Source organism: Macrotis lagotis, chromosome 1 (genome assembly GCF_037893015.1).
Source record: "Macrotis lagotis isolate mMagLag1 chromosome 1, bilby.v1.9.chrom.fasta, whole genome shotgun sequence".
Lineage (NCBI taxonomy): Eukaryota > Metazoa > Chordata > Mammalia > Peramelemorphia > Peramelidae > Macrotis > Macrotis lagotis.
Genome location: NC_133658.1, coordinates 241272106 through 241296541, shown reverse-complemented (window position 1 = coordinate 241296541; position 24436 = coordinate 241272106). Strand labels below are relative to the sequence as shown.

The 24436-nt window shown below is 37.0% G+C and overlaps 1 protein-coding gene across 1 annotated transcript in view; it reads left to right on the top strand.

Moving 5' to 3' along the window:
* The window catches only part of HADHB (hydroxyacyl-CoA dehydrogenase trifunctional multienzyme complex subunit beta), a 46542-nt gene that overhangs the window by 14367 nt on the left and 7739 nt on the right, over positions 1–24436 (top strand). The window contains exons 5-12 of the mRNA XM_074209925.1: positions 1825–1869; positions 7501–7600; positions 12145–12232; positions 15375–15562; positions 15950–16130; positions 17292–17413; positions 21333–21412; positions 21493–21540. Of these exons, the coding sequence (XP_074066026.1) occupies positions 1825–1869; positions 7501–7600; positions 12145–12232; positions 15375–15562; positions 15950–16130; positions 17292–17413; positions 21333–21412; positions 21493–21540 (852 nt within the window). The remainder of the gene's footprint in view (positions 1–1824; positions 1870–7500; positions 7601–12144; positions 12233–15374; positions 15563–15949; positions 16131–17291; positions 17414–21332; positions 21413–21492; positions 21541–24436) is intronic.

Below are 24436 nucleotides of genomic sequence, written 5' to 3'. Positions count from 1 at the left end.
ATACCAAACATTCTCAGGAGTTGTCCCTATAGAAGGAATATATGGCAGGATAGGTCATGTACAAACCCCATGTTCAAGGTTCAGCAAAAAGTTAACGTTTATGGGGCGGCTAGGTTGCACAGTGGCTAAAGCACCGGCCCTGGAGTCAGGAATACCTAGGTTCAAATCCAGTCTCAGACACTTAATAATTAAGCTGTGTGGCTTGGGGCAAGCCACTTAACCCCATTTTGCCTTGCAAAAAAAAAAAGCCTAAAAAAAGTTAACATTTGCTTGTAATTTCCTTTGGTTTCTGCAGATTAGTTGACACTTTTGTTTCATAATTTAGCTCATTAATTGAGGAGGAATTGAAGGATGAATTAAATATCTAATTCTCCACTGCTAGATACTTTTAGCAATGGGAAGTGATGGGAGAGGAAGGAGAAATTCTCTTCTCCTGCACTACCTCTGCTAGTATTGTATTACCCTATAATTGCTCTAAGCATTGACTGCTTCCTCAACGTTTAGTTATTTAAAGCCCCCAAAGGAGTGAATAACAAATTATTTCTTTTTTGAATCATTCCTAGGTATTCACTCTGATAAAAGGATCTGAGAATAGACCTTAGTTTACTATCTCCTTAACACCTTCTAAGATATTAGCTTCAGTCAAACTGCTAGGATTAGGGAAAGAACTACTTCCCTTTCTCTATTTTGCTTGAAATAAGTTTTCCCAATGCACATATCAAAATGGGGGTTTGAGAATTGCCCAGATTTTACCAGTGTAAAATTATTTATGTAGCCCTTATCCCACCTACCCTACCTCTTGGAGGGATTATAATATCAGAATAAATTATATTGATTTCTTTTCCTTCTTGCCTGGAATAAATTGACATTCAGTGCAGGTGACTGGTTATTGAGAAAGTTAGGTATAGAGAACTGTCCAACAAAAGCATTTAGAAATAAATAATAAATAAATGCTAAGGAGAGCAAAAAGCAGATGACTCAATAAATCTGGTGTACATATGTTGTTTGTCACAATTCTAAATTGACAAATAGTTAATTTTGGCATTTTAACATTGGTGAACTTTAAGACTGAAGGGATAAGTTTAGTTTATAGGTTACAGAGTTATTGGTTGCTAAATGACCCAGAGTGATTTTAAGAAATTCCTTCCCATTGAGTCTCCCAGTATAGACTTAATGCAGGAAATGTGGGCTTGAATAAACACAGCCCTGTTTGAAAAAGTTGACTACTCTTAGAGAATTTTTAGTGTTATGTCCTTCTCTGGCAGGCATTGTACCAAGGCTCTATAAGATACAAGAACAAAGCAACCTCTCCACTCCAGGAACTCACATTCTGATAGAGGAAGAACAGTCATCAGATGAAGCTGGAAGGGGGTGGGGGGGATGTGGGTCCTTGTTTGGGGGCAGGTTTGCTGGTGAAGAGATGGAATGAGTTTCACTGGGCCCCCTCATGAAAAGATTATCCTGGCCAGGGACTAGTCAATCAAGAGCACAGAATCCAGGGAAGAGGTGGGAGCGGGATGGCAGGAGGGGGTATGGTGGGAAAGACACTGGGTAGACAGCAGCATTTCTGTTAATTATTTAGGTATTCAGTAGCAGTTGAAGCTTTCCTGGAGCTTAGCTTATCACATCACTTCAGATCTGGATTTCCTTAGCAGTAAAATGAAGATAAATAACATATATGGTTCCTATCTCACAGGGTTTGATGAGAAGACTTTACAAACTGGAAAGAGCTGTATAACTGCAAGCTCTCTTGATCTTCTTGAAGTAAAAAATCTTAGTGTATTTTGTGTATCTTGGTGAATTGGTGTATTTTGTTCTCCCTAGATACAAAGATCTGATGCCACATGATTTGGCTAGAGCAGCACTTAAGTAAGTATATACCCTTCCTTTCTTCTTTCTCTTTTTTCCAAACTTACCATTTTGCTTTAGCTCTTTAACAAGAAGCAATGCATATAGTATAGTTTTAAAATGACCATATCTAAAAAATCATATCTTCAGTTTCTGTGCAATTCATATCTGTTGATTTTTCCTTTACAGCATCCTACCCTTTCCTCTTCATTCCTCACACATCCTTATTGCCACTTACTGGGCTCTATCAGTAGCATCCTATTTGGTCTCCCTACTTCTCTTCTAGTCTTTCCCCTTTCCAGTCCTTTCTCCATACAGTTACCAAAATAATCTTTGGTAAAGCACAGGTCCAACTATGCTACTATCCTGATCACAAATGTTCAGAGCTTCCTCCCTCTAGAATAAAGGCTGGCATTTAAAGCCTTTTGTAATCTATATATAGCCTATCTTTGCAGACTTATTTCACATTCCTCTCTTTTATACATGCTGTATTTCAGCCAAACTGACCTTGCTGTTCCTTGAACTTGACATTCTATTCCCAGACTCCATGCCTTTGCAAATTTCTTCCCAGTGTCTAGATGTCCTTCTTCCCTCTACTTCTTTGCATCCTTAGCTGCTTTCCAAGCTTGACCAAAATACCATATCTTCTGAAAAGCTTTTTGTAACTCCCATGATTAGTGCTCTCTCCCTTATGTCACTTTGTATTGACTTATCCCATAGGCATGTTGTATTCTCTGACCTTTCCCTGTCTGTACAGGTGCCCTATTCTCTTTTCACTCTCTATAGTGCAATAAGATAATAAGCTCCTTCAGGGAAGGAGTCATTTTTTTTTATACTTTCACTCCCTTTGTTTACTAGTTGCTTAGTAAATGTTTTTGAATTCAATTGAAAAAAGTATAATAAAACAATTGGCTTTTAGGATATGCTGCTATTTTTTATTTAAAAAATTACACTCATAGAAATGTTTGTCGATGCAAGGAAATTATCCCATATTGTTTGTCTCCTTATGTCAACTCTGTTATAGCTACTATTGTACTCCAGAACCTATCTAGAGTGCACAACTCTACCCACTGTGTAGCTAACTCAGTAGCTGAAGATTTTGCACATAATTACCCTTTGTCAGGTTCCACAAGCTTCTCTTCATTAATATTCTTGAATTGGTTTCAGCTAATAGGATACCAGTCATGAGGTAAGTTTGAAGGAAACAAAATTTCTTTCAAATGAGAATATTCAAACAAAACACATAATTTGCTAATGATAATGTTTCTAGATAATTACCGCTTTTGTGTACATTGTCTGTGTGTGTGTGTGTGTGTGTGTGTGTGTGTGTGTACATTGTAAACAGTAGGAAGATTTATTGTGGTTATAGAAGCTTTAACAAACTATACAGATAATAATTTTTGAAATGCCAATATAAAAATCATCTTATAGAGGGGTGGAGCCAAGATGGCGACAAGAGAGGGTGTCTCTTAGGTGCTCTCTCTGAAAACTTATAAACTAAGGACTCTTAACTAAATTTTCAAGAGATGGAAACCTCAGAGAGACCCAGTGAAGCAGTTTTTAACTCAAGATAACCTGGAAAAGAGCAGAAAGGCTCTGCTCCCCAAGGTTGGAGGGGTGGCCCGTCAGAGTAAAAGAACTTTAGCCTCCTGGAGGCAGCCCCAGGGCACTGGGAGCTATGGCTCACAGCAGCAGGGGAGTTTCCTGATCTATGCCCCGGAGAGCATCATGCACAACTTGGGGGATCATCAGGGGAGACCTCTGCCAGAGCGAGCTTGTGAAGCCCAGCCCTCAGGGCACACAGCAAACAGTGTGGGCAGCAGCCCAAATCTGGGAACAGGAAGCAGAAGCAGGAGCCCCCAGGGCATGAGCATGCTGAACCTAGGGAGGGAGCAGAGAGAGACTGCCAAGCTCTGTCCTCTGTCCCTGGAATAGGACTCTGGGGTTCTGACCACATTCAGATCCTGATCGCAGTCTAGGCCCCCCATGGAACAGCAGGGCCCCCCCACCTCAGCCCTTGGCAGAGGGAGGTACTTACGGTCATTCACAGACCAGGAGGGAGGACAGAGCCTCACACACTGAGATCCTTGTGGGAGTGTCCCAAAAGCTCAGGAAGCACCCCCAAAAACAGGCTAAGGCTGGGAAAATGAGTAAGCAGAGAAAAAAGAGGAACACCATTGAGAAATACTTTGCCTGTGATCCCAAGAAGAATCAAAACATTCAATCTGAAGAAGAGGAGGTACAAGCTCCTGCATCTAAAGACTCCAAGAAAAACAGAAATTGGGCTCAGGCTATGACAGCTCAAAAAAGACTTTGAAAATCAAGTGAGGGAGATAGGGGAAAAATTGGCAAAAGAAATGAGAGATGCAGGAAAAACATGAAAATGAAGTCAGCAGCTTAGTCAAGGAGATCCAAAAAAATGCTGAAGAAAATAGCATGCTAAAAATCAGCTTGGGTCAAATGGATAAAACAGTTCAAAAAGTTGTTGAGGAGAAGAATGCTTTAAAAAGCAGAATTGGCCAGATGCAAAAAGAGATAAGAAAGCTCTCTGAGGAAAACAAAGAATAGAACTCAGGGAGAGTGCTGATTTTACGAGAAATCAGGACTCAATACTTCCAAAACAGAAAGTATGAAAAATTAGAAGAAAATGTGAAACATCTCATTGAAAAAACAACTGATGTGGAAAACAGATTTAGGAAAGATAATTTAAAAATTATTTGAATACCTAAAAGTCATGATCAGGAAAGAGCCTTGACATCATTTTCAAAGTATTAATACAGGAAAATTGCCCTAATATCCTAGAAGCAGAGGGCAAAATAGAAATGGAGAGAATCCATCGATCTCCCCGAGAAAGATCCCCAAAACCAACCCCTAGGAATATTATAGCCAAGTTCCAGAACTCCCAAGTCAAAGAGAAAATATTACAAGCAGCCAGAAGGACACAATTCAAATATCATGGAGCTGCAGTCAGGACCACACAGGACTTAGCAGCAACTACATTAAAAGCTCGTAGGGCTTGGAATATAATATACCAGAAGGCAAAAGAGCTTAGAATGTAACCAAGAATCAACTACCCAGCAAAACTGAATGTCCTCTTCCAGGGAAAAAGATGGACTTTCAATGAACCAGGGGAATTTGAAATGTTCCTGTTGGAATGGCCAGGGCTGAACAGAAGGTTTGAACTTCAAATACAGGACTCAGGTGAAGCATAGAGATCGGAGGAGAAGGGGAAAATATGAGTGACTTGATGATGAACTACATGTAGTTCTGTATAGAAAAATGACACTGCTAATACTCATATGAACCGTCTCAGTTAACAGAGCAGGTAGAAGGAGCCTTTATAGATGAAGCACAGGAGAAAGCTGAATTTGAAGATAAAATGTGGTGTAAAAATGGATTCAATAGAAAAAAAGTGAAATGTAATGGGAGAAAGAAAAAAAGGAGAGGAGAAATAGGCTAAGATATTTCACATAATAAAATTTTTCTTGATTGCAGTGAGCTATTGCAATGATATGGAAGGGGGAAGGCAAGGGGGAATGAGGGAATCTTCACTCTCATCAGAGGTGGCTAGGAGAGGAAACAGCATATATACTCAATGGGGTATAGACATCTGTAGTAAGAAGGAGAGAAGAGGGGACAGGGGAAGGAGTGGGGATGTGAATGAAGGAGGAGAGGATGGGCCATGGGGGGAGAAGGGTCAGATATAACACATTTTCTTTTTTACTTCTTGCAAGGGGCTGGGATTGGATGGCCTGTCTGGAACCATAGGGCTGGGTGGATGCTGGGCCTAAGAGGTGGCATTGGGGCTCAGGGCCTCTTGGCCCCAGGGTCAGGGATCTGTCTGTTGTGCCACCCAGCTACCCTACAGCTGAGTCAGAGTGAAAGGAGAGAGAAAATATAGCACATGGTAGTAGAGAAATACAAAAGGAGGGAGTTGTGATCAGCAATGGCAACAGTGGAAAAAATATGGAAGTAATTTTTGTGATGGACTTATCATAAAGAATGTGATCCACCCGCAACAGAGTTGGTGGTGTTGGAACACAGAATGAAGCGTGTTTTTTATTATTATTTTTTGGGGGGTGAAGGGCAAATGGGGCTGGGTGGCCTGCCTGGGACCACATAGCTGGGTGATTGTTGGGTGTCTGAAGCTAGATTTGGACCCGGGTGCTCCTGGCTCAAGGGCCAGTGCTCTGTCCGCCACCTGGCTGCCCCTACTATTATTACTATTTTATTTTATTTTGGGTCTTTTTTTTTTCTTTTTGGTTTTTGCCAGGCAGTGGGGTTGGGGTGGCTTGCATGTGACACAGCTGGGTGATTGTTGGGTGTACGGGGCTGGATTTGTGCTTGGGTGCTCCTGGCTCCAGGGCTGGTGCTCCATCCACTATGCCACCTGACCATACCTACAATTATTACTATTTTTTTTAATTTTAGTTTTAATTTTTTTCTCTCCCCTTTACTTTATCACTCAAGTAAGTCTATATTTTGGGGGGAGACGGGGTATTTTGTTTACTCTTAAACAAGAATATTTTATTAATGTATAAAAAACATTATTTGTACAAAATGAGAATAAATGAATAAATTTTTAAAAAAGAATCATCTTATAAGTCTGACCTCTCCTCTAAATTCTAATGGCATTTATTAACTTTTATTTGTATAATTTAGCTAGATATACATAAATCATATCCCAATAAATATCATATCTATTTTGTACATCCTATAAATTTCAGTCCTATGAGACATGAGTCCCAGAATAGTCAGAGTTATTGTAAGTTGTCTAGGGATCTAATAAGTATACAAAGCATTTTCATTTTGATCTTTCTTTAGTTTCAACAAAATATTCATTATGATCAAGAGTTATAAATAAGTAATTGTGCAATGGACAGGTGGAAATCATTCACATACGTGGTGAATTTTAAAAGCTCTGATTTATTCTTGAGTTATAGCATTGGGACAGCTAAATGGTGCAGTAGATAGAGACCAGCCCTGGAGTCAAGAGCACCTCAGTTCAAATCCAGCCTCAGATACTTTCTAGTTCTGTGACCCTAGGCAAGTAACTTCATCCCATTTGCCTCAAAAAAAGCTATAGGATAACATCTGTGGCTTACCAGTTTCATTGATTGGGAAAGTAGTAGTTATCAGAAATTCTACTTAAAAATGCTTTTCAACATTCTATTAGTTATAAGTTATATAAGTTACAAATACCTGTACATCTGGATTATGGAACAGTATATAACAACATCCTTTACTTTGTTGAGTTAGAATGATAAAGAAATCTAGTAGAATTTGTGTGTGTGTGTGTGTATCCATACACATTTCATTATCTTTGTGGTCATTAACAGAGGGGTAAGTGACCTATAAATTTAAATTTAGGTATAACCTTCCATTTGTGGTTTTGCAAATATACCTTAGTATATTATTTAGGATTTTTTATCATTTTCATTTAAATGATTAGTCCCCAGAATTTACATTCTGTTCAATATTTTGTTCAAAATGTTAGCCAGCATCAGAACGTTTTCCCTTATTTCCTAGAGTCAAAGATATTATCTCAGCATGAAAATTTTCCCATTTGGGAAAAGTGCCATTTGGCATTCTCTATCCTATATCTTCTATTCATATGTTGGAACATATATTTCTGATTTTTTTTCTTTTTAGAGGCTTATTAAATCGAACCAATATCCCAAAGGATAGTGTTGATTATATTGTCTATGGTACAGTTATCCAGGAAGTGAAAACAAGCAATGTTGCTCGAGAGGTAAGTAAAACAAAGTTGTGCAATTAATTAATCTCATAGGACAATAAACCTGATCTTCAGTTGACTAATTTTTATATTTAAAAAAAGTTTATAAGGTCTATTTAACTTGAAAATAAAATTATGTCAAGTATTAAATCATAATTTTGATTCTTAAAATCCCTGATATATATATATTGATACTGTGGACTACAATGCTGCTCTTACACAACCTGATAGTGGTGACATGCAACTTTTAATGGATATTCAAAAATAAAAAATGCCCAAACTAATAGAATACCAAATAGTGAGGTTATGTAATCAAGTCTGAGGAAAAAGAACTAGAACTGCCTGTAAAGGAACTACTAAAGAAAATATATCCTGATCCTGATGAATTCACTGGAGAATTCAATCAAATTTAAAAAAAAACAATTAGTTCCAATGCTAATTATTCTCAAAAATTGAGAAAACTCCTCATCCTGTACCTTTTGTGAGACATATCTAAACCAGGAAAGGGTAGAGCACAGAAGGACAGCTATAGACTGATATTATTAATGAATATTGATTCAAAATTGTAAATAAAATCCTTTCAGACAGAAAACAGTGATTGTTCCAAGAAATTCATAATGACCAAGTTGAGTTCAAGGATGCAAGGAGAGTTCAACATATGGAAAATGATCAATATAAGTAATCATTTCAAAATCAGAAATTCTAATTACATAATTATCTCAATATTTCCAGACAAAGTCTTTGACATATGTATAGCCTCCATTTATAGCCTCTAAAACCCTATAGAAGTATGGATAGAGAGAGACCTTTTTTTAATTCATGAAAACGTCATCTAAAATTAAAAGTATCATAGCCAATGGAGACCCCTAGAAGTTTTCCTAGCAGATACTGGGGTAAAGCAAGAATGCCCATTCTGCAACCTCTCATTTGATGTAGTTTTAGAAACACTAGATAAAAGGACAAAGCCCTTTTGGCTGATGACATGTTGTTTTACTTAGAAAATGCTAGAAATTAGCAAAGAAACTCTTTGAAATGAAAAATAGCCTCAGCAAATTTGCATGCCTCAAAATAAACCCTCAAAAATCAAGTTTGTTTTTATATAAACCTTAAGAAGGAGTGACAAAATAGGGAAATTTAATTTCAGGTAAGTACAAAATGTATAAAATATTTGGGGTTCACAGTACTGATATATAGATTTAGTTAGAAAGTGTTCTCTAAAGAAATATAGAGCAGTTTAAATACCTGGAGGAAATTCAGTGCTCATGATTAAGATGTGCCTCTATAATAAAATTTCAATTTCTAAAGTTAATTTAAAGTTATAATGCTATACCATTGAAATTGTCAAAAGGATATTCTGCAGAACTTGACAAAATAGTAACACAGTTCATTTGAAAAAGTAAAAGATATAAGTTATTAAAGGAAATTAGAGAGATAGTGATGAAGGAAGAATGAAATGGCCTTTCAGATTTCAAACTATATTATAAAGAAGCAAGTCATCAAAGCTATCTGTGACTGGGTTAAAAAAATAGAGAGGTGGATCAATGAAACAGACTGGGCAAGGGAGAATCAGAATTAATATGAAATGGAATACCTAGATGTCTTAGGAAAGATAAATTTGTTGAAAAACTGGAAAGTAATCTGGCAGAAATTAAGCTTAGATCAACATCTTACATCATATTCCACAATACATTCAAGATGAATTGATGACTTTAATATTAAAAATCATACCATAAAAATTAGAATAGATGCAAATCATATGCTTTTCACAGCTGTGGGGTAGGAGATATATTTTTAACCAAACAAGGGACAGAGACCATTACACCAGATAAAATAAATAATTTTGATTATATGAAACTTAAAACTTTTAAAGATTAATTAATTGCTTATTTTGACCTGACCAACCCAAACTTGGTTTTCTATCCTTTAGTGTAATTACAGAATTGTATATTGACTTTATCCTTCCAATTTTAGTAAATGTGCTGCCGAAGTGAGCACTGGATATTGACTTTAAATGGAATGTAACATTACCTAACATCTCAGCTGATATGGAAAATACTTTGTCTGCCTTTCATGATGAAAGAATAGAGGTCATGGGAAGGAATGACTTTAGTCATCCTTGGAAGCTTCCTAAGTAACAATTCTTAAAATTAGCCCAAGTCTTCTGTTTAGGCAGGCATTTCAACAAGTTGCAAAAAAGAAATACACCCTAATTTGCTACTTTTCTCATCATCCCTTGTCAGTATTAGTTAATGAGTTATTTTTGCTTATTCACATGGTTCCATGACCAGATAACATTTACAAGGGGGAAACTCTTAGGAGTTTAATTTTAACTTTGTAGCGTGTTTCAACTTTATTCCAGTAGGCATGATGCCACCATGTTTTGTCATTGGAAACTCAGGACTTCAGATTTCTATTGCTTACTTATCTCCTGCAACTAGCATGTTACTTTATATAGTGGAGGCTCATATTATTGAGGCTTTATGTTCCAGTGAAAGTATTTATTTCAATCTTTCCCAAAGATGGCTCACAAACTCCTATATTACCTAGATTAAAATATTGATACAGCATTCCAGAAGCAGCACTTATTAAGTATTTGAATGATTCGTAGAAGTTTACAAGTATTCAAGAAGCAATCATTAAATTGATTTTACATAAGAAGCAAACAAGCTGACACTCTGCCAAATACTCAGCTGGGTGCTGAAGAGACAAAGACAAAAGTGAAACAATCCCTGCCCCCAAGGAACTTTTATGTTGGGAGAGACACTATAGAAGTATATAAGTACAGAGAATATAGTATATACAAGATAATTTTTGTGCAAAGGACACCAGGAGGTGAGAGGGACTCTGGAAAGACTTCCTGAAGAAGGAGATTCTTAAGCTAATTTTTTAAAGTAATCAGAGATTTTGATTTTTTTTTTAAGGAAATCAGGTGAGGAGGAACTTCATTTTAAACATGGTGATCAATTAGTGCAAAAGGACAGAATTGGGAGAGGAAATTTCATGTGTAAAAAACAAGGCTGTTTGATTGGGCTTAGAGAATAGGAAGAGGAATTATATATAAATAACAAGTCTAGAAAGATAGGTTGGGGCTAGGCTGTATCTTATTCTAGAGATAATAAAGAACCACTAGGGAGCAGTTAAGTGGTACAATAGATAGAGTGCCAGACCTGAAGTCAGGAAGATCTGAATTCAAAGATTGCCTTAAACACTTCCTAGCTGTATGACCCTGGACAGGTTACCTACCTTTTCTTTGTTTCATCTGTAAAATGAGCTGAAGAAGAAATGGTAAATCACTCCAGTATCTTTGCCAAGAAAATCCCAAATAGAATCACAAAGAGTTGAACGCCACTGAAACAACTCAACAAAGTACTGAGTAGATGGTGATGTGGTAGATCTGTATTTGAGGAAAATCTCTTTGACTGGTGTTGGAAACTTTTTTTTGAAATCTAGTTCAATAAATATCTTCTACATGAAATCTTTCCTTATTCTCCCATCCCCCCATTGTCTTTAATATGTTTTAAGGGTACATATATACCTGCAAATGTGTGCCCATTATATACATGTATACAAACATACATACTTGTGTGCATATACATATTATCCTCTCTTATAATGTAAACTCCTTGAAAACAGGAATCATAATTTTGTCTTTGTGTCTCTAACACCCAACATGGTATCTGGCATATCATAGGTGCTTAAATGGGATGGATTAGAGATTAGAAAGATTTGATACAAGAAGAGACTATGTCAGTAATCCAGGCAAGAGGTTGAGGGTTTGAATAAGGATATGAAAAAACAGAAGGGGATAGATATAAGTGATATTTTAGATGTAGAAAGTATGAGAATTGATCATTGATTGCCTTTGTGGGTTAAGAGTTGAGAATGACTCTGAGTTGGCAAACCTGGATGATTGCAAGGATGGTAGTGCCCTCAACAGAAATGGGAATTTCAGTTTTGTTTTGAACATATTGAGGTTTTTTTTAGGTTTTTGCAAGGCAAACATGGTTAAAGTGGCTTGCCCAAGGCCGCACAGCTAGGTAATTATTAAGTGTCTGAGACTGGATTCGAACCCAGGTACTCCTGACTCCAGGGCTGGTACTTTATCCACTATGCCACCTAGCCGCCTGGACATATTAAGTTTGAGATATTTATGACATTTATTTATGATTTATGAGGTATATTTAGACATTGAAATGCCTAATAGTAGGAGTATAGGAGTATATGGAGATAAGGGAAAAGTAATGAGAAAAAATTTGAATAGAATTGTAGATCTGGGAATAATCTTCCTGGAATGGTAATTAAACTTCCAGGAGGTTATGAGTTCACCAAGAAAGAGAATGTAGAGAGAAAAAAGAAGAGGGCCCTGGCCTGAACTTGGAAGTTAATGGGGTATGACATAGATGATGACCCAGAAAAGAGAATTAGTGTGGTCAGTAAGATAGGAGAAGAACCAGGAGAAAGTAATTCATGAAAATCTAGAAAGGAATGTGTCATTCAAGAGGAGAAGAGAGTGGGTCACAGTGTTCTTTCTTTATAAGTAATTGTTGTGTCTTTCAAAGGCTGCACTGGGAGCTGGCTTCTCAGACAAAATTCCTGCTCACACTGTCACTATGGCTTGTATCTCTTCCAACCAAGCCATGACAACAGGTATGTGCTCACTTACAAGTTCCTTAATTTGGATAATTTCAAAATTAAAATCCTCATTTTACTTCCTTGTTCAGGGAATAGGTAGATTTTTTTAAAAGAGAAATTAAATGGTTTGCCTAATATTTTAGAAGTTGTTAGGTAAGAAACAAAATCTATAACACCACCAATATTTTAAAATTAACTAATGAATTATGAGTTTTGAAATTCATCCTTCACATGATTCTACTATAGTTGTTATTCCTCTTCTTCCTATTCCTTTTATATAATCCTTAAATTTAAATCTAAAGATTTCTGGATGGAGAGCTAGCTTGGAAGTTAGAAAAAACTGGGTTCAAGTAATGCCTCTTACCAATGATTCAATATGTCACCCCCGGCAAGTCCTTAAGATTATAAGTCACAAAATAGTGGCAATCTATGTTGGCAGATAACCAGAAGTTATCTACATTGATGGAGTTATTAAGAGGGAATTATGATTAAATGGAAAATAGAAAAAGTACATATAGCAACAAATTACCAGAATTTCCAATGTAACTGAATTAATTCAAATACAAGAAGTCTTAAGACAAAAACCTTCATAGCTAACAAACACTTGATTTCTTTGCTAAGTAGAGAGAAATCTGAGTTAAAGGCAAAAGTAGTTTAAAATTGAAACATTTTGGCAAAAGTTTATGGTGGAGCATGATTTAAGATAAACTTTACAAGCAAAGACATTTCATACAGTGAGAAAGAGACAAATTTACAGAAAGCTTGACCAGATCATTCCAAGATCATTTTTGTTACAAATCGTCTGATTCATTACTATCTAAACAAGTGTGAACTTGGCAATTACTAATATTTTACAATAAAAGTTTTCAGTTCCTACTGAAGAGTGGAGTTTCAGACTACATGATAGGATAGGTGAGCTACATGACTTCCTAAGTAAATAGAGGTTTGGTTGTATCACAGCCTAGCAACACACTTGAATATAAGTATTTTGATGACAAAGTAGACATATCTTATTAAGAGTAAAGATATTTTCAATACTGACAAAATGTGATTACATGGTAAGGAGGTTTAGGGTCTTTGGATTTAACAACTGCTAAGGTTATCAGTGAAGGAGAAGAAGGAAAAGTACACTTTATCATAAACTCAATGGCATTACATTGACAGACATTGACCTATTTAAGATTCCCAGGATTTCTTAGAGAGGTAAATAAGGAGATTGAGAAATAAGGAAATATTTCCTACCATTTTTGGTCTCTAAACACTAAGCACAGTGCTACCATTCACATGAGGTCACCTAAAAAAATATTCTTCAGGACTGGTGGAAATACGAGAAATATCAGAGCCTGACTGATGCACTGTAAGAAGCAGGTGGATAAATGGGAAGAGCTAAAACTAAGAGGAAATCAGGGCAATCAAAGCTGCTAGTTTAATTTAGTCAGGTCATATAAATAGGGAGATAAGGAAGAAGCCACATCAAGCAGCTATGGGAACAAACAAATAAGAAACAAAACATGAATGGAATAGATCTGGGAGAGATAATAAAAGAAGACCACACTTGGCAGGGTGCATAGTTGGGAAAACCCTAGACCCCAAAAGCCAGAGTTGAAGCCATGGAGAAACTGGAAAGAAGATAGTTCACTATTGAGAAACATTAGCAGTAATATGACTTAATCTGACCCTGTAAAGTATTAAATAGAACAGTCAGAATTTGAACCTAGGTCTACTGACTACAAAAATCTGCATTTTAAATGTTGGCTACCAATTTGTCCTAAGTTGTAGTATATCATCAGTCAGTCCTTGTGTTTTCATGCTATAAAGATACCTTAAAGATTCATTTATTTTACAGAGGAAAAAACTGAGGCTCAAAGAAATTATATGATCTGCCCAGGTTCACATAGATTTTACTGATGGTAAAGCCAGGACTAGAGCTCAGGCCTCTTATTTATGTGGTCCCCTTTATACTTCAATATTTCTGTTTCTCAACATCCACATAGAACAAAAGGAAATAGCATTAAATTGCAAAAGAGATTTTTAGAAGTTTAGACATAAGAAAAAAAAATTTTGACCATTAAGGACTGCTAAACATTGAAATTAAACAAGTAAGAGTTGTGGGTCATATTCCACAGAGATTTTTTGTGCAGTATGGATATCCGTTTGTTTGATTTGGCACATATGCAGAATTGTATAGAGGCGGGGATATCTGCTAATTGGATGACTGTGAAGGATTTTCTCAGAAGATAGTCGTGCTTTTATTATTACCCTGTTGATATTTGTCCTTCATTCTCGAAGACCAGGATATCAGAGAAGATGATGCCACGACAAACACATGATTTGGAGTATGGGGGAGCTGTGTTTAATCACTGGCTTCACTTTCTCCAGAGCCAGCTGGGTCCAGTGGCCAGATATGAATCAGGACAATTGGAGATGGCTCTGAATTCGAGGCAGTCAGGGTTAAGTGACTTACCCAAGGTTACACAGCTCTTAAGTGTGAAGTGTCTGAGGTTGGATTCAAACTCCTGTCCTCCTGACTCTAAGGCCAGTGCTCTGTCAACTGCACCACCTGTAAAGAGCACATATTTAATTATACATTTTCTGCTGTGCTGATCCTCTGATCTCCTGGTAAGCAATTTCAATGACCATGGACCATGCAGACACCTGACATTGAAATACTCTACTCACCTCCTAGAGGGAGATGACAGTTTTGAATGAATCAACTATTTTATTTGACATTGCCATTGTGCAAATTTGTTTTGTTTGACTATGCATATTTATTACAGGGATTTTCTTTTTCTCTTCTTTTTCAGTTTTGGGGGGTAGGTAAGAGGCAGAAGGGACTAGTAACACAGTCTCTATAAACAAAGAAAGAAAAGAATATCATTGCACCATTTTTTAAAAGGCATAGAAGAAAATAGAAATACAGACTAGCAGGAAAGCATTGAAAAGTCCATACTGCATTATTTTATATTTATAAGGAAAATCAAGTTGTACATAATGGTTTACAGTTTTCATATATAGTTTTCTTTCTATTTTGCCTTATGTATGGAAATGCTTATATTATTTGTTGTTTAGATTCATATTACAAAAAAATTAAACATACCATGATACATTATTAACATGAAACTTATGTCATAAAGTCATTATTAATCCTTTCCTGTAGGTTTTGGCTTGATTGCTTCTGGCCAATGTGATGTGATTGTGGCAGGTGGTGTGGAGTTAATGTCAGATGTCCCTATTCGACATTCTAGGAAGATGAGGAAACTGATGCTTGAGCTTAACAAGGCCAAGACCCTTGGTCAGAGACTATCTCTAGCTTCTAAATTCAGATTGAATTTCTTAGCACCAGAGGTAAGGTTTTTAATTTCTCTGGAGAGAATTTTGATTGTCAAGGAACTTTTTTTTTGAAGTAACATAAAAGTTGGACTTTGTACATGTTAAACACTCATGAAGGAAGATCTTGCTGGCCACAGTGAAAGTTGAATTATTTAATTTACTATGCAAGAAATAATATAGTAGATTTTGAGAACCTTCACTGTTCAGGTTCTGGTTTGGGTTGGCATATGAATGCATGTGTAGTTCTCAGAGAGCTTTCTTTTTTTTTTTTAGTTATAAAACACAACCAACAAAACTTTTAGGTTAGATTCTTCCAAAGAGAGTAAGCAAAAATCATGTTGTGAAAATCCTCCCCTGTTAGCTGGTCATCAGAGTTCCTGATTCTCTTCATTCTCTTCCCAGCTTCCCGCTGTGGCTGAGTTCTCTACCAGTGAGACAATGGGCCATTCTGCTGACCGACTGGCTGCCGCATTCTCAGTTTCCCGCACAGAGCAGGATGAGTACGCCCTTCGTTCTCACAGCCTAGCCAAGCAAGCACAGGAGCAAGGATTCCTCACTGATGTTATCTCCTTCAAAGTTCCAGGTGAACAGCAACTTGCCTTTTCTCTTACAGGAGAATATAGTATAAGAACTAGCTGCAGAATCCCAAGACCTTCCCTCAACACATTAGATATTGGTCCCACCAGAAATTCCTAGTCTTAGTATCTTAATGCTTGAAGAATTATAACTATTTCATTTCACTCTTTCTTTCTTCATGATTTTGGAATTAGAAAACTCTTTATTAACTGGACCCTTTCACATTTACAATGCTTGCCTTTTGTGTTCCTGAAGGTAGTATAATAGAATGAGCTTGGTCTTAGATTTGGAAAACCAGAGTTTGAATTTTGAGGGTCAAAGTTCTGTAAAATGGGAATAATAATTCTCATCCTACCTACCTCAGAGGGTTCTTAAGATAAACCAAGTTGGGGCGACTAGGTGATTCAGTAAATAGAACACCAGCCCTTGTTCAGGATGACCTGAGTTTAAATCCATCCACAGACACTTGTCATTTCCTAGCTTTGTAACCTTGGGCAAGTTACTTTAACCCTGCTTGCCCCACCCCCCCAAATGGAGATAAGTATTTGAAAGCACTTACATTATATAGATATATGATATTATTAGTGTTGTTAGACCAATAGACTAATTGACAGTGCATAGTGTCAGACCTGGAGTCAGAAAGACCTGAGTTCAAACCCAGCCTTGGATAGTTATTGTCTCTATGAATCTGGGAAAATCATTTAACGTCTGTTTGCCTTAATATCTTAATTTGCCTGGTGAAAGGGGGTTAATAATAGCAGCTACTTCCCAGGATTGTGGATAAGGTTAGATAATTCTCGTAAAGCACTTAACAGAACCAGGCACATAGAAAACGCTGTATAAATTAACTATTTATTTACACATCACTCTTTTATTTATTTACATATGCCCTCTTTTTGTTGATTGCTGATGGTGGAATGATAAGTACTAATAATACAAATTTTAAAAGAAACAGAACTTTTTTCTTTAGTCTTTCAAGTTTGCCCACAAACATCCTGATGGTTTTTTTTTAAGTAGGTTCATTCCTCAGATTTTGCAAAAAACTTCCTGTTAATTGTCTAAGCTGGGCTCAAATTTCTTGTTTTTGTGGTTTTTAAAACTCTTTTCTACAAAATAGCATCTGATAATTGGTGTTCTTTCAAATCAAAAATAATTTTTTTTTAAACAGGAAAAGATACAGTTACCAAAGATAATGGCATTCGTCCCTCTTCAATGGAACAAATGGCAAAACTGAAACCTGCATTCATTAAACCATATGGCACAGTCACAGCTGCTAACTCCTCTTTTCTGGTAATCACATGTTATGTGTGTTTGTCAGCATTTCTTGTACTTTTTAACAGCTAGAAACAAAATGTGCACCACACACAATACAGATGTGGTTGAGGTCATTATCAAACTTGCCAGTGTTTGCCTCCTTATTGCTTCTACCCCTGAGCCCTAATGTTGTCCTCCAGAGCAACACAAAACAAGTTTGCTCTGACTTCACTATGACAGCCATTCATATTTGTGAAGGGGTGGAATATGACCTTAAGGCTTTTCTTGAAAATTTCAAGTTTAGTGCCTCATCGTCATAGGACATGATTTTCAGATCTAACTCTCTTGATCGCCTTTCTTTGAACATACCCTAGTATGTCTTCTTTAATTTAGAATGCCTAGACTAGACACAGTATTCTAGAGTGCAATCAATAGTTTACTCCTTTCATCTGGGCACTGGTAATATAAGTTGAATGTATTTTTGAATTGAACATCTTGACACACCCTTGTCACACAACAAAAATTTTCAGTTCTTTCATGCATTAAACTAACTGCCTTCAGGCCAAGTCTTCCCCCATTCAGTATTTTGGTCACTGATTTTTTTTGTACCAATGTTCAGCATAAATGTTGTATGAATACATATACTTGATGGTTATCTGTGGTAGCCTCAGTATAGGGGACTTCTGCTGTTGGAACTCCTTCCACCAAAGTGAGTAACTCAACAATCATCTCTAATTTTAGGCACAAAAAAGCTAAATTTCTTGCCCAGGGTCCCATAGCTAATAAGCGTCAAAGGTAAAATTTGAACCCAAGTCTGTGGCATCAAGCCCAGCTCTCTATTGACTATGCCACAGTAAATTTAGGTCAAGGAATCTTAACTGGTTTTAAAAACTAATTTGATAGCTATTTTAATATAATCAATTTCCTTTGTAACCCTATGTTTTTTATTTTTTGCATTTAAAAATATTATTCTGAAAAAATTAAAAATAAAATAAAAACATTATTCTGAAAAGAGAGCCATAAGCTTCACCAACTTGCCAAAGTGGTCTGTGACACAATAAAAGTTTGGATCCTTGTTCTCTGTGAATATATACATTCCTGTTAAAATAGTGTATCCTTATTTATGGGCCCTTTTAACCACTTAATGAGATCACTTTGAATCCTAATTGTAACCCAACATATTAGCTATCCTCTTAACTTTATTGAATTTGCCAAACATGTTTTCATCCATATTATTCCTGGAAATTTTCCTCAAAAGTGGAATCATTCACCAAACCCTACAGTTTGCTACTAGCCTGCTCTGTGAAGGCCAGGGGCACTTAACCTTTTTGTCATGTACCCTTTTGGTATGTGAGAAACCTACTGACTCCTCAGAATATTGTTTTTAAAGTGCATGAAATAAAATTGTATTGAGATCAAGTTATCAGAATGTTAAAAAAAAAAAAAGTTCACGGAGCCCAGGTTAAGATCTTTGGATCTAGGCTGACACTGATTCATTATTCAATAATCATGAAGGTATGATGGTTCACCACACTGATTCTGTCCATCTGGGCTCTTAGCTTGCATTTCTACCTTTCACTGGAAAACTCTTGGGAGTAACTCTTGCTTTTAAATCAGGTATTTTTAACCTCCCTAAACTGCATTTAAATTTTTAGTTCAGTCTTCAAGTTTAGTTATCCTTATTGTCATTGTTGCTAATTTACTAATAGTTCATTAAAAATGTACCTATGATTCAGCGTTACAATTCTCTACTCATTTGCTGCATATTAAAAGTTTTACTCTCTGAAATTCAGGTGCCATAAGTACCCAAAACTATTACAGAAGAGGAGGCAATTTTGAGAAGAAGCAAGTGCTGCCTCATCAACTCCAAAAGTCATAGGAAAGTACAAGGGAGTCAACAGAAATCTTTGTTAACTCAGGAGAATGATCGCAAATGGAATTTCTCTGGGTCAAAGAATACTTAGTCCCTCTCATCCCCTTCTACTCCTCCTGGAAATGTGTTCTGCCCCTCCTTGCCCATAATCTACTATTTATCAGAAACAAACTTTTGTATTCCAAATTCCATTGAAAAACTCTGCTCCAGAGATTTTCTGCGAGAAATTAGGTGGGAAGATGGATGAGTCCAGGGGCCAGAAATTTATCCAGAAATAATAAGTAAAGACTCTTTATCTTTTATAATTTGCAGCTATATAGCAGCCTAACTAATGACTGCAACACTTTAATTTCCTCTGCTTCTTGATTTCCATGCTTTCAAAAAACCCTTTCACTTAGGGCAATCACTAATCTAGATACCACCTGTTGTAGCCCTTTTCTTCTAAATCATTGAACTTGACTCCACCAGTCAACCTAGACAATTTTACCTTCTGAAATCGTTTTTTCCCCCTTCTCTACCTAGTGAACATCAAATTCCCATAATACCTCTAACTTAATAAGCAAGGGAACTGTTTCCCTGGTGAATACTTAGTGTGGTATACAGTACTTAGTTTTTCTGAAGACCTGGATTCAGATTCTGATTCTTTGCGACCTTTTGACTTCGCTTCTCAATTTCTTTATCAGCACAATGTGGAAGTTGGAATAGATAGCCTTTAAAAAGGTCCATTATGGCTCTTATTCAGTGCTCTGGTACCCTTTATGCTCTCAATCTGTGATTTTGAGGATCTCCCAACTCAGAGTAGTCTCCCATAGATCCATATTGATCCTAATTAATGTTCTCCACTCCAACTTTCTCATTATAAGTGCCAGCTGAATACTGAGGAAAATAGAAAGTGAAATGAAAGGCTCCCTGACTCAAAAGCCCTTAGATTTCTTATAATAAACACATATATCCACTGATATACATATGAAGCAAAATAGCTCTTAGAAGGTATTGGTTTGGTTGACTATAAAGATAAAGGGAAGAGATAAATGTGAGGAATTTCAAATCCAAAGCACCGCAGGGATAATGAAGCTCCAATTTACTGGCCCTTGAAGGAATGTACTAGTTCTTGTATTGTGTAAAACTGAAAACAAGCAAGAAACTCAGTTTGGAAACTTAGGAGACTAATTCCATTTCAAATTCCAGCATACAGTAAATATCTTATACAAAAAAAATTGTCACTCCCCAGCCAACAATCTGCTTATTTGAAAGAATATTTGATACAACAAAAATATAGTGTGGCAAAAGCATGTGGTAATATGACTAGATAATATCTTAATTCCAGGAAACAGTTATAACAAGCTATAAAAATATGATCCAGGATATCAGGTGGGATGTGTACTTTGACTTTTAAAGAGAGTAACATTTCCATTTGAACTCTTGTCCCTGTACCTATTTTATTTTTTGAAGTACAATAAAGACTGCATTTAGGTAGGCATTTTGGTACCCTGATGTCATTTCATGTCAGGTTAAAAGTTTACATCTATCTGCAAGAAGCACCCTTGCATATGATAATTTCTGCTTCCTGCTCACAGCTTACTTGTCTGTTTTTACTGCTCCTATCATCACTGCTTCCTCCCATTGCAGAACCCAGAAGTGAGAAGGATGCTTAGAAGACACGGGCACAAAGACCTCAAAATATATAGAAAAAGTTCAGTCTGCTAGGAGAACATTGCTGTGGGCTGAGGTATAAAATTGTTGGTATTCTGTGCCAAAAGCACAAAGCTTTGATTCTGAGGAATGAAACAAGGCATGCTTTTTAAAAAGTTTCTAAAGGTTGAGATGGAATGTTTTTGTACATCCTTTGTTCTGTGTTAACCCAGCTCCCAGATAAAAGGTCATAAAGTGATCTTAGGTTGTAACTTAGTGGTGGCTAAAACTAGGAAAAATGAGTTATCAAGTGGAATTGTCATAGTACTATTGAATTATTTGCCTTATTCAGAAATAAGATAAACAGTCGAGCTAAGAAAAGCCATTTAGGTGACCTAATCACTCAGTACTAAGATATGAATTGGACTGTCATTCTAATTGCTATTTCAGACTGATGGAGCTTCAGCAATGCTGATTATGTCAGAAGAAAAAGCTTTGGCTTTGGGCTATAAACCAAAGGCTTACTTAAGGTAAAATGAAATATTAAACTGAGTCATCTACTATTTCCCTTTTTTTATTATTGGAACTAACACAATATTTTTCTGCCTAGGGATTTTGTGTATGTGTCTCAAGATCCAAAAGATCAACTTTTATTGGGGTAAGTGGCATATCACCTTTGGATTTTATCAGGAATGTTTAACATGGTCAGATTTCATATATATTAAGGGCAAGAAATGACCTATTTAGTACTAATTGTATAATAGCAGTAATCGTAATCTCAAAATCCCAGTGTTCCTTGATTCTCTCTCTTCTCAAACACCACCATAGTACATAGCCTCGTCATGTTGCCTGGCCTAATTCAGTTGCCTCTTTTTTTTTCTTTTTAATTTAATATTATTTATTCTCATTTTGTACAAATGTTTTCTTATACATTAATAAATTATTCTTGTTTAAGAGTAAACAAAATACCTCCTCCCCCCAAAAAATATAGACTTGCTTGAGCAATAAAGGGGAGAGAAAAAAATTAAAATTAAAATAAAAAAGTAATAGTAATAATTGTAGGTATAGACAAGTGGCATAGTTGATGGAGCACCAGCCCTGGAGCCAGGAGCACCTGAGCCCAAATATGGCCCCATACACCGAACAGTCACCCAGCTGTGTGACATGCAAGCCATCCCAACCCCACTGCCCAGCAAAAAAACCAAAAAAAAGAAAAAAAGACCCAAAATAAAATAAAATAGTAATAATAATAGGGGCAGCCAGGTGGTGGACAGAGCACTGGCCCCTGAGCCAGGAGCACCTGGGTCCAAATCCAGCCTCAGACACCCAACGATCACCCCGCTATGTGGCCCCATGCAGGCCACCCAGCCCCATTTGCCCTGCACCCCCCAAATAATAATAATAATAATAATAATAATAATAATAAATGTGCTTCAGTCTGTGTTCCAACACCACCAGCTCTGTTGCAGATGCATCACAAAAGTTACTTCCATATTTTTCCACTGTTGCCATTGCTGTTCGCAACTCCCTCCTTTCATATTTCTCCACTACCATGCACAATATTTTCTCATTCCTTTCACTCTGACTCTGCTGTAGGGTAGCTGAATGGCGCAACAGACAGATCCCTGGTCCTGGGGCCAAGAGGCCCCAAGCCCCAGTGCCATCTCTTAGTTCCCAGCATCCACCCAGCCCTATGGTCCCAGACAGGCCATCCAATCCCAGCCCCTTGCAAGAAGTAAAAAAGAAAATGTGTTATATCTGACCATTCTCCCCTCATGGTCCATCCTCTCCTCCTTCATTCACATCCCCACCCCTTCCCCTTCCCCCATCCCCCAACCTCCTTCTTACTCCAGATGTCTATACCTATTGAGTATATATTCTGTTTCCTCTCCTAGCCACCTCTGATGAGAGCGAAGATTCCCTCATTACCCCTTGCCTTTCCCCCTTCCATATCATTGCAATAGCTCACTGCAATCAAGAAAAATCTTATTATGTGAAATATGTTAGCCTATTCCTCCTCTCCTTTTTCTTTCTCCCATTACATTTCACTTTTTTCTATTGACTCCATTTTTACACCACATTTTATCTTCAAATTCAGCTTTCTCCTGTGCTTCTTCTATAAAAGCTCCTTCTACCTGCTCTGTTAATTGGGAAGGTTCATATGAGTATTATCAGTGTCATTTTTCTATGCAGGAATACATGCAGTTCATCATCATCAAGTCCCTCATATTTTCCCCCTCTCCTCCACTCTCTATGCTTCACCTGAGTCCTGTATCTGAAGAGCAAACCTTCTCTTCAGCTCTGGCCATTCCAAAAGGAACGTTTGAAATTCCCCTGGTTCATTGAAAGTCCATCTTTTTCCCTGGAAGAGGACATTCAGTTTTGCTGGGTAGTTGATTCTCAGTTGCATTCTAAGCTCTTTTGCCTTCTGGTATATTATATTCCAAGCCCTACGAGCTTCCAATGTAGTTGCTGCTAAGTCCTGTGTGGTCCTGACTGCAGCTCCATGATATTTGAATTGTGTCCTTCTGGCTGCTTGTAATATTTTCTCTTTGACTTGGGAGTTCTGGAACTTGGTTATAATATTCCTAGGGGTTGGTTTTTTGGAATCTCTTTCTCGGGGGGATTGGTGGATTCTCTCCATTTCTATTTTGCCCTCTGCTTCTAGGATATCAGGGCAATTTTCCTGTAGTAATTCTTTGAAAATGATGTCAAGGCTCTTTTCCTGATCATGACTTTCAGGTATTCCAATAATGTTTAAATTATCTTTGCTGGCTCTGTTTTCTATATCAGTTGTTTTTTTCAATGAGATGTTTCACATTTTCTTCTAATTTTTTCATTCTTTTGGTTTTGAAGTATTGAGTCCTGATTTCTCATAAATTCATCAATCTCCCTGAGTTCTATTCTTTGTCTGAAGGATTTGAAAGCTCAGAGAGCTTTCTTATCTCTTTTTTGCATCTGGCCAATTCTGCTTTTTTTTTTTCCAAGGCGATGGGGTTAAGTGGCTTGCCCAAGGCCACACAGCTAGTTAATTATTGAGCGTCAGGGGTCCAATTCTGCTTTTTAAAGCATTCTTCTCTTCAATAACTTTGTGAACTGTTTTATCCCTTTGACCTAAGCTGGTTTTTAGCATGCTATTTTCTTCAGCATTTTTTTGGATTTCCTTGACTAAGCTGCTGACTTCATTTTCATGTTTTTTCCCTGCATCTCTCATTTCTTTTCCCAGTTTTTCTTCTAACTCCCTCATTTGATTTTCACAGTCTTTTTTGAGCTCTGTCATAGCCTGAGCCCAATTTCTGTTTTTCTTGGAGTCTTTAGATGCAGGAGCTTGTGCTTCCTCATCTTCAGACTGAGTGTTTTGATTCTTCTTGATCTCACAGGCAAAGTATTTCTCAATGGTGTTTCTCATTTTTCTCTGCTTGCTCATTTTCCCAGCCTTAGCCTGTTTTGGGGGTTCTTCCTGAGCTTTTGGGACACCTCCCACAAGGGTCTCAGTGTGTGAGGATCTGTCTTCCCTCCTGGTCTGTGAATGACCATAAGCGCACCCCTCTGCC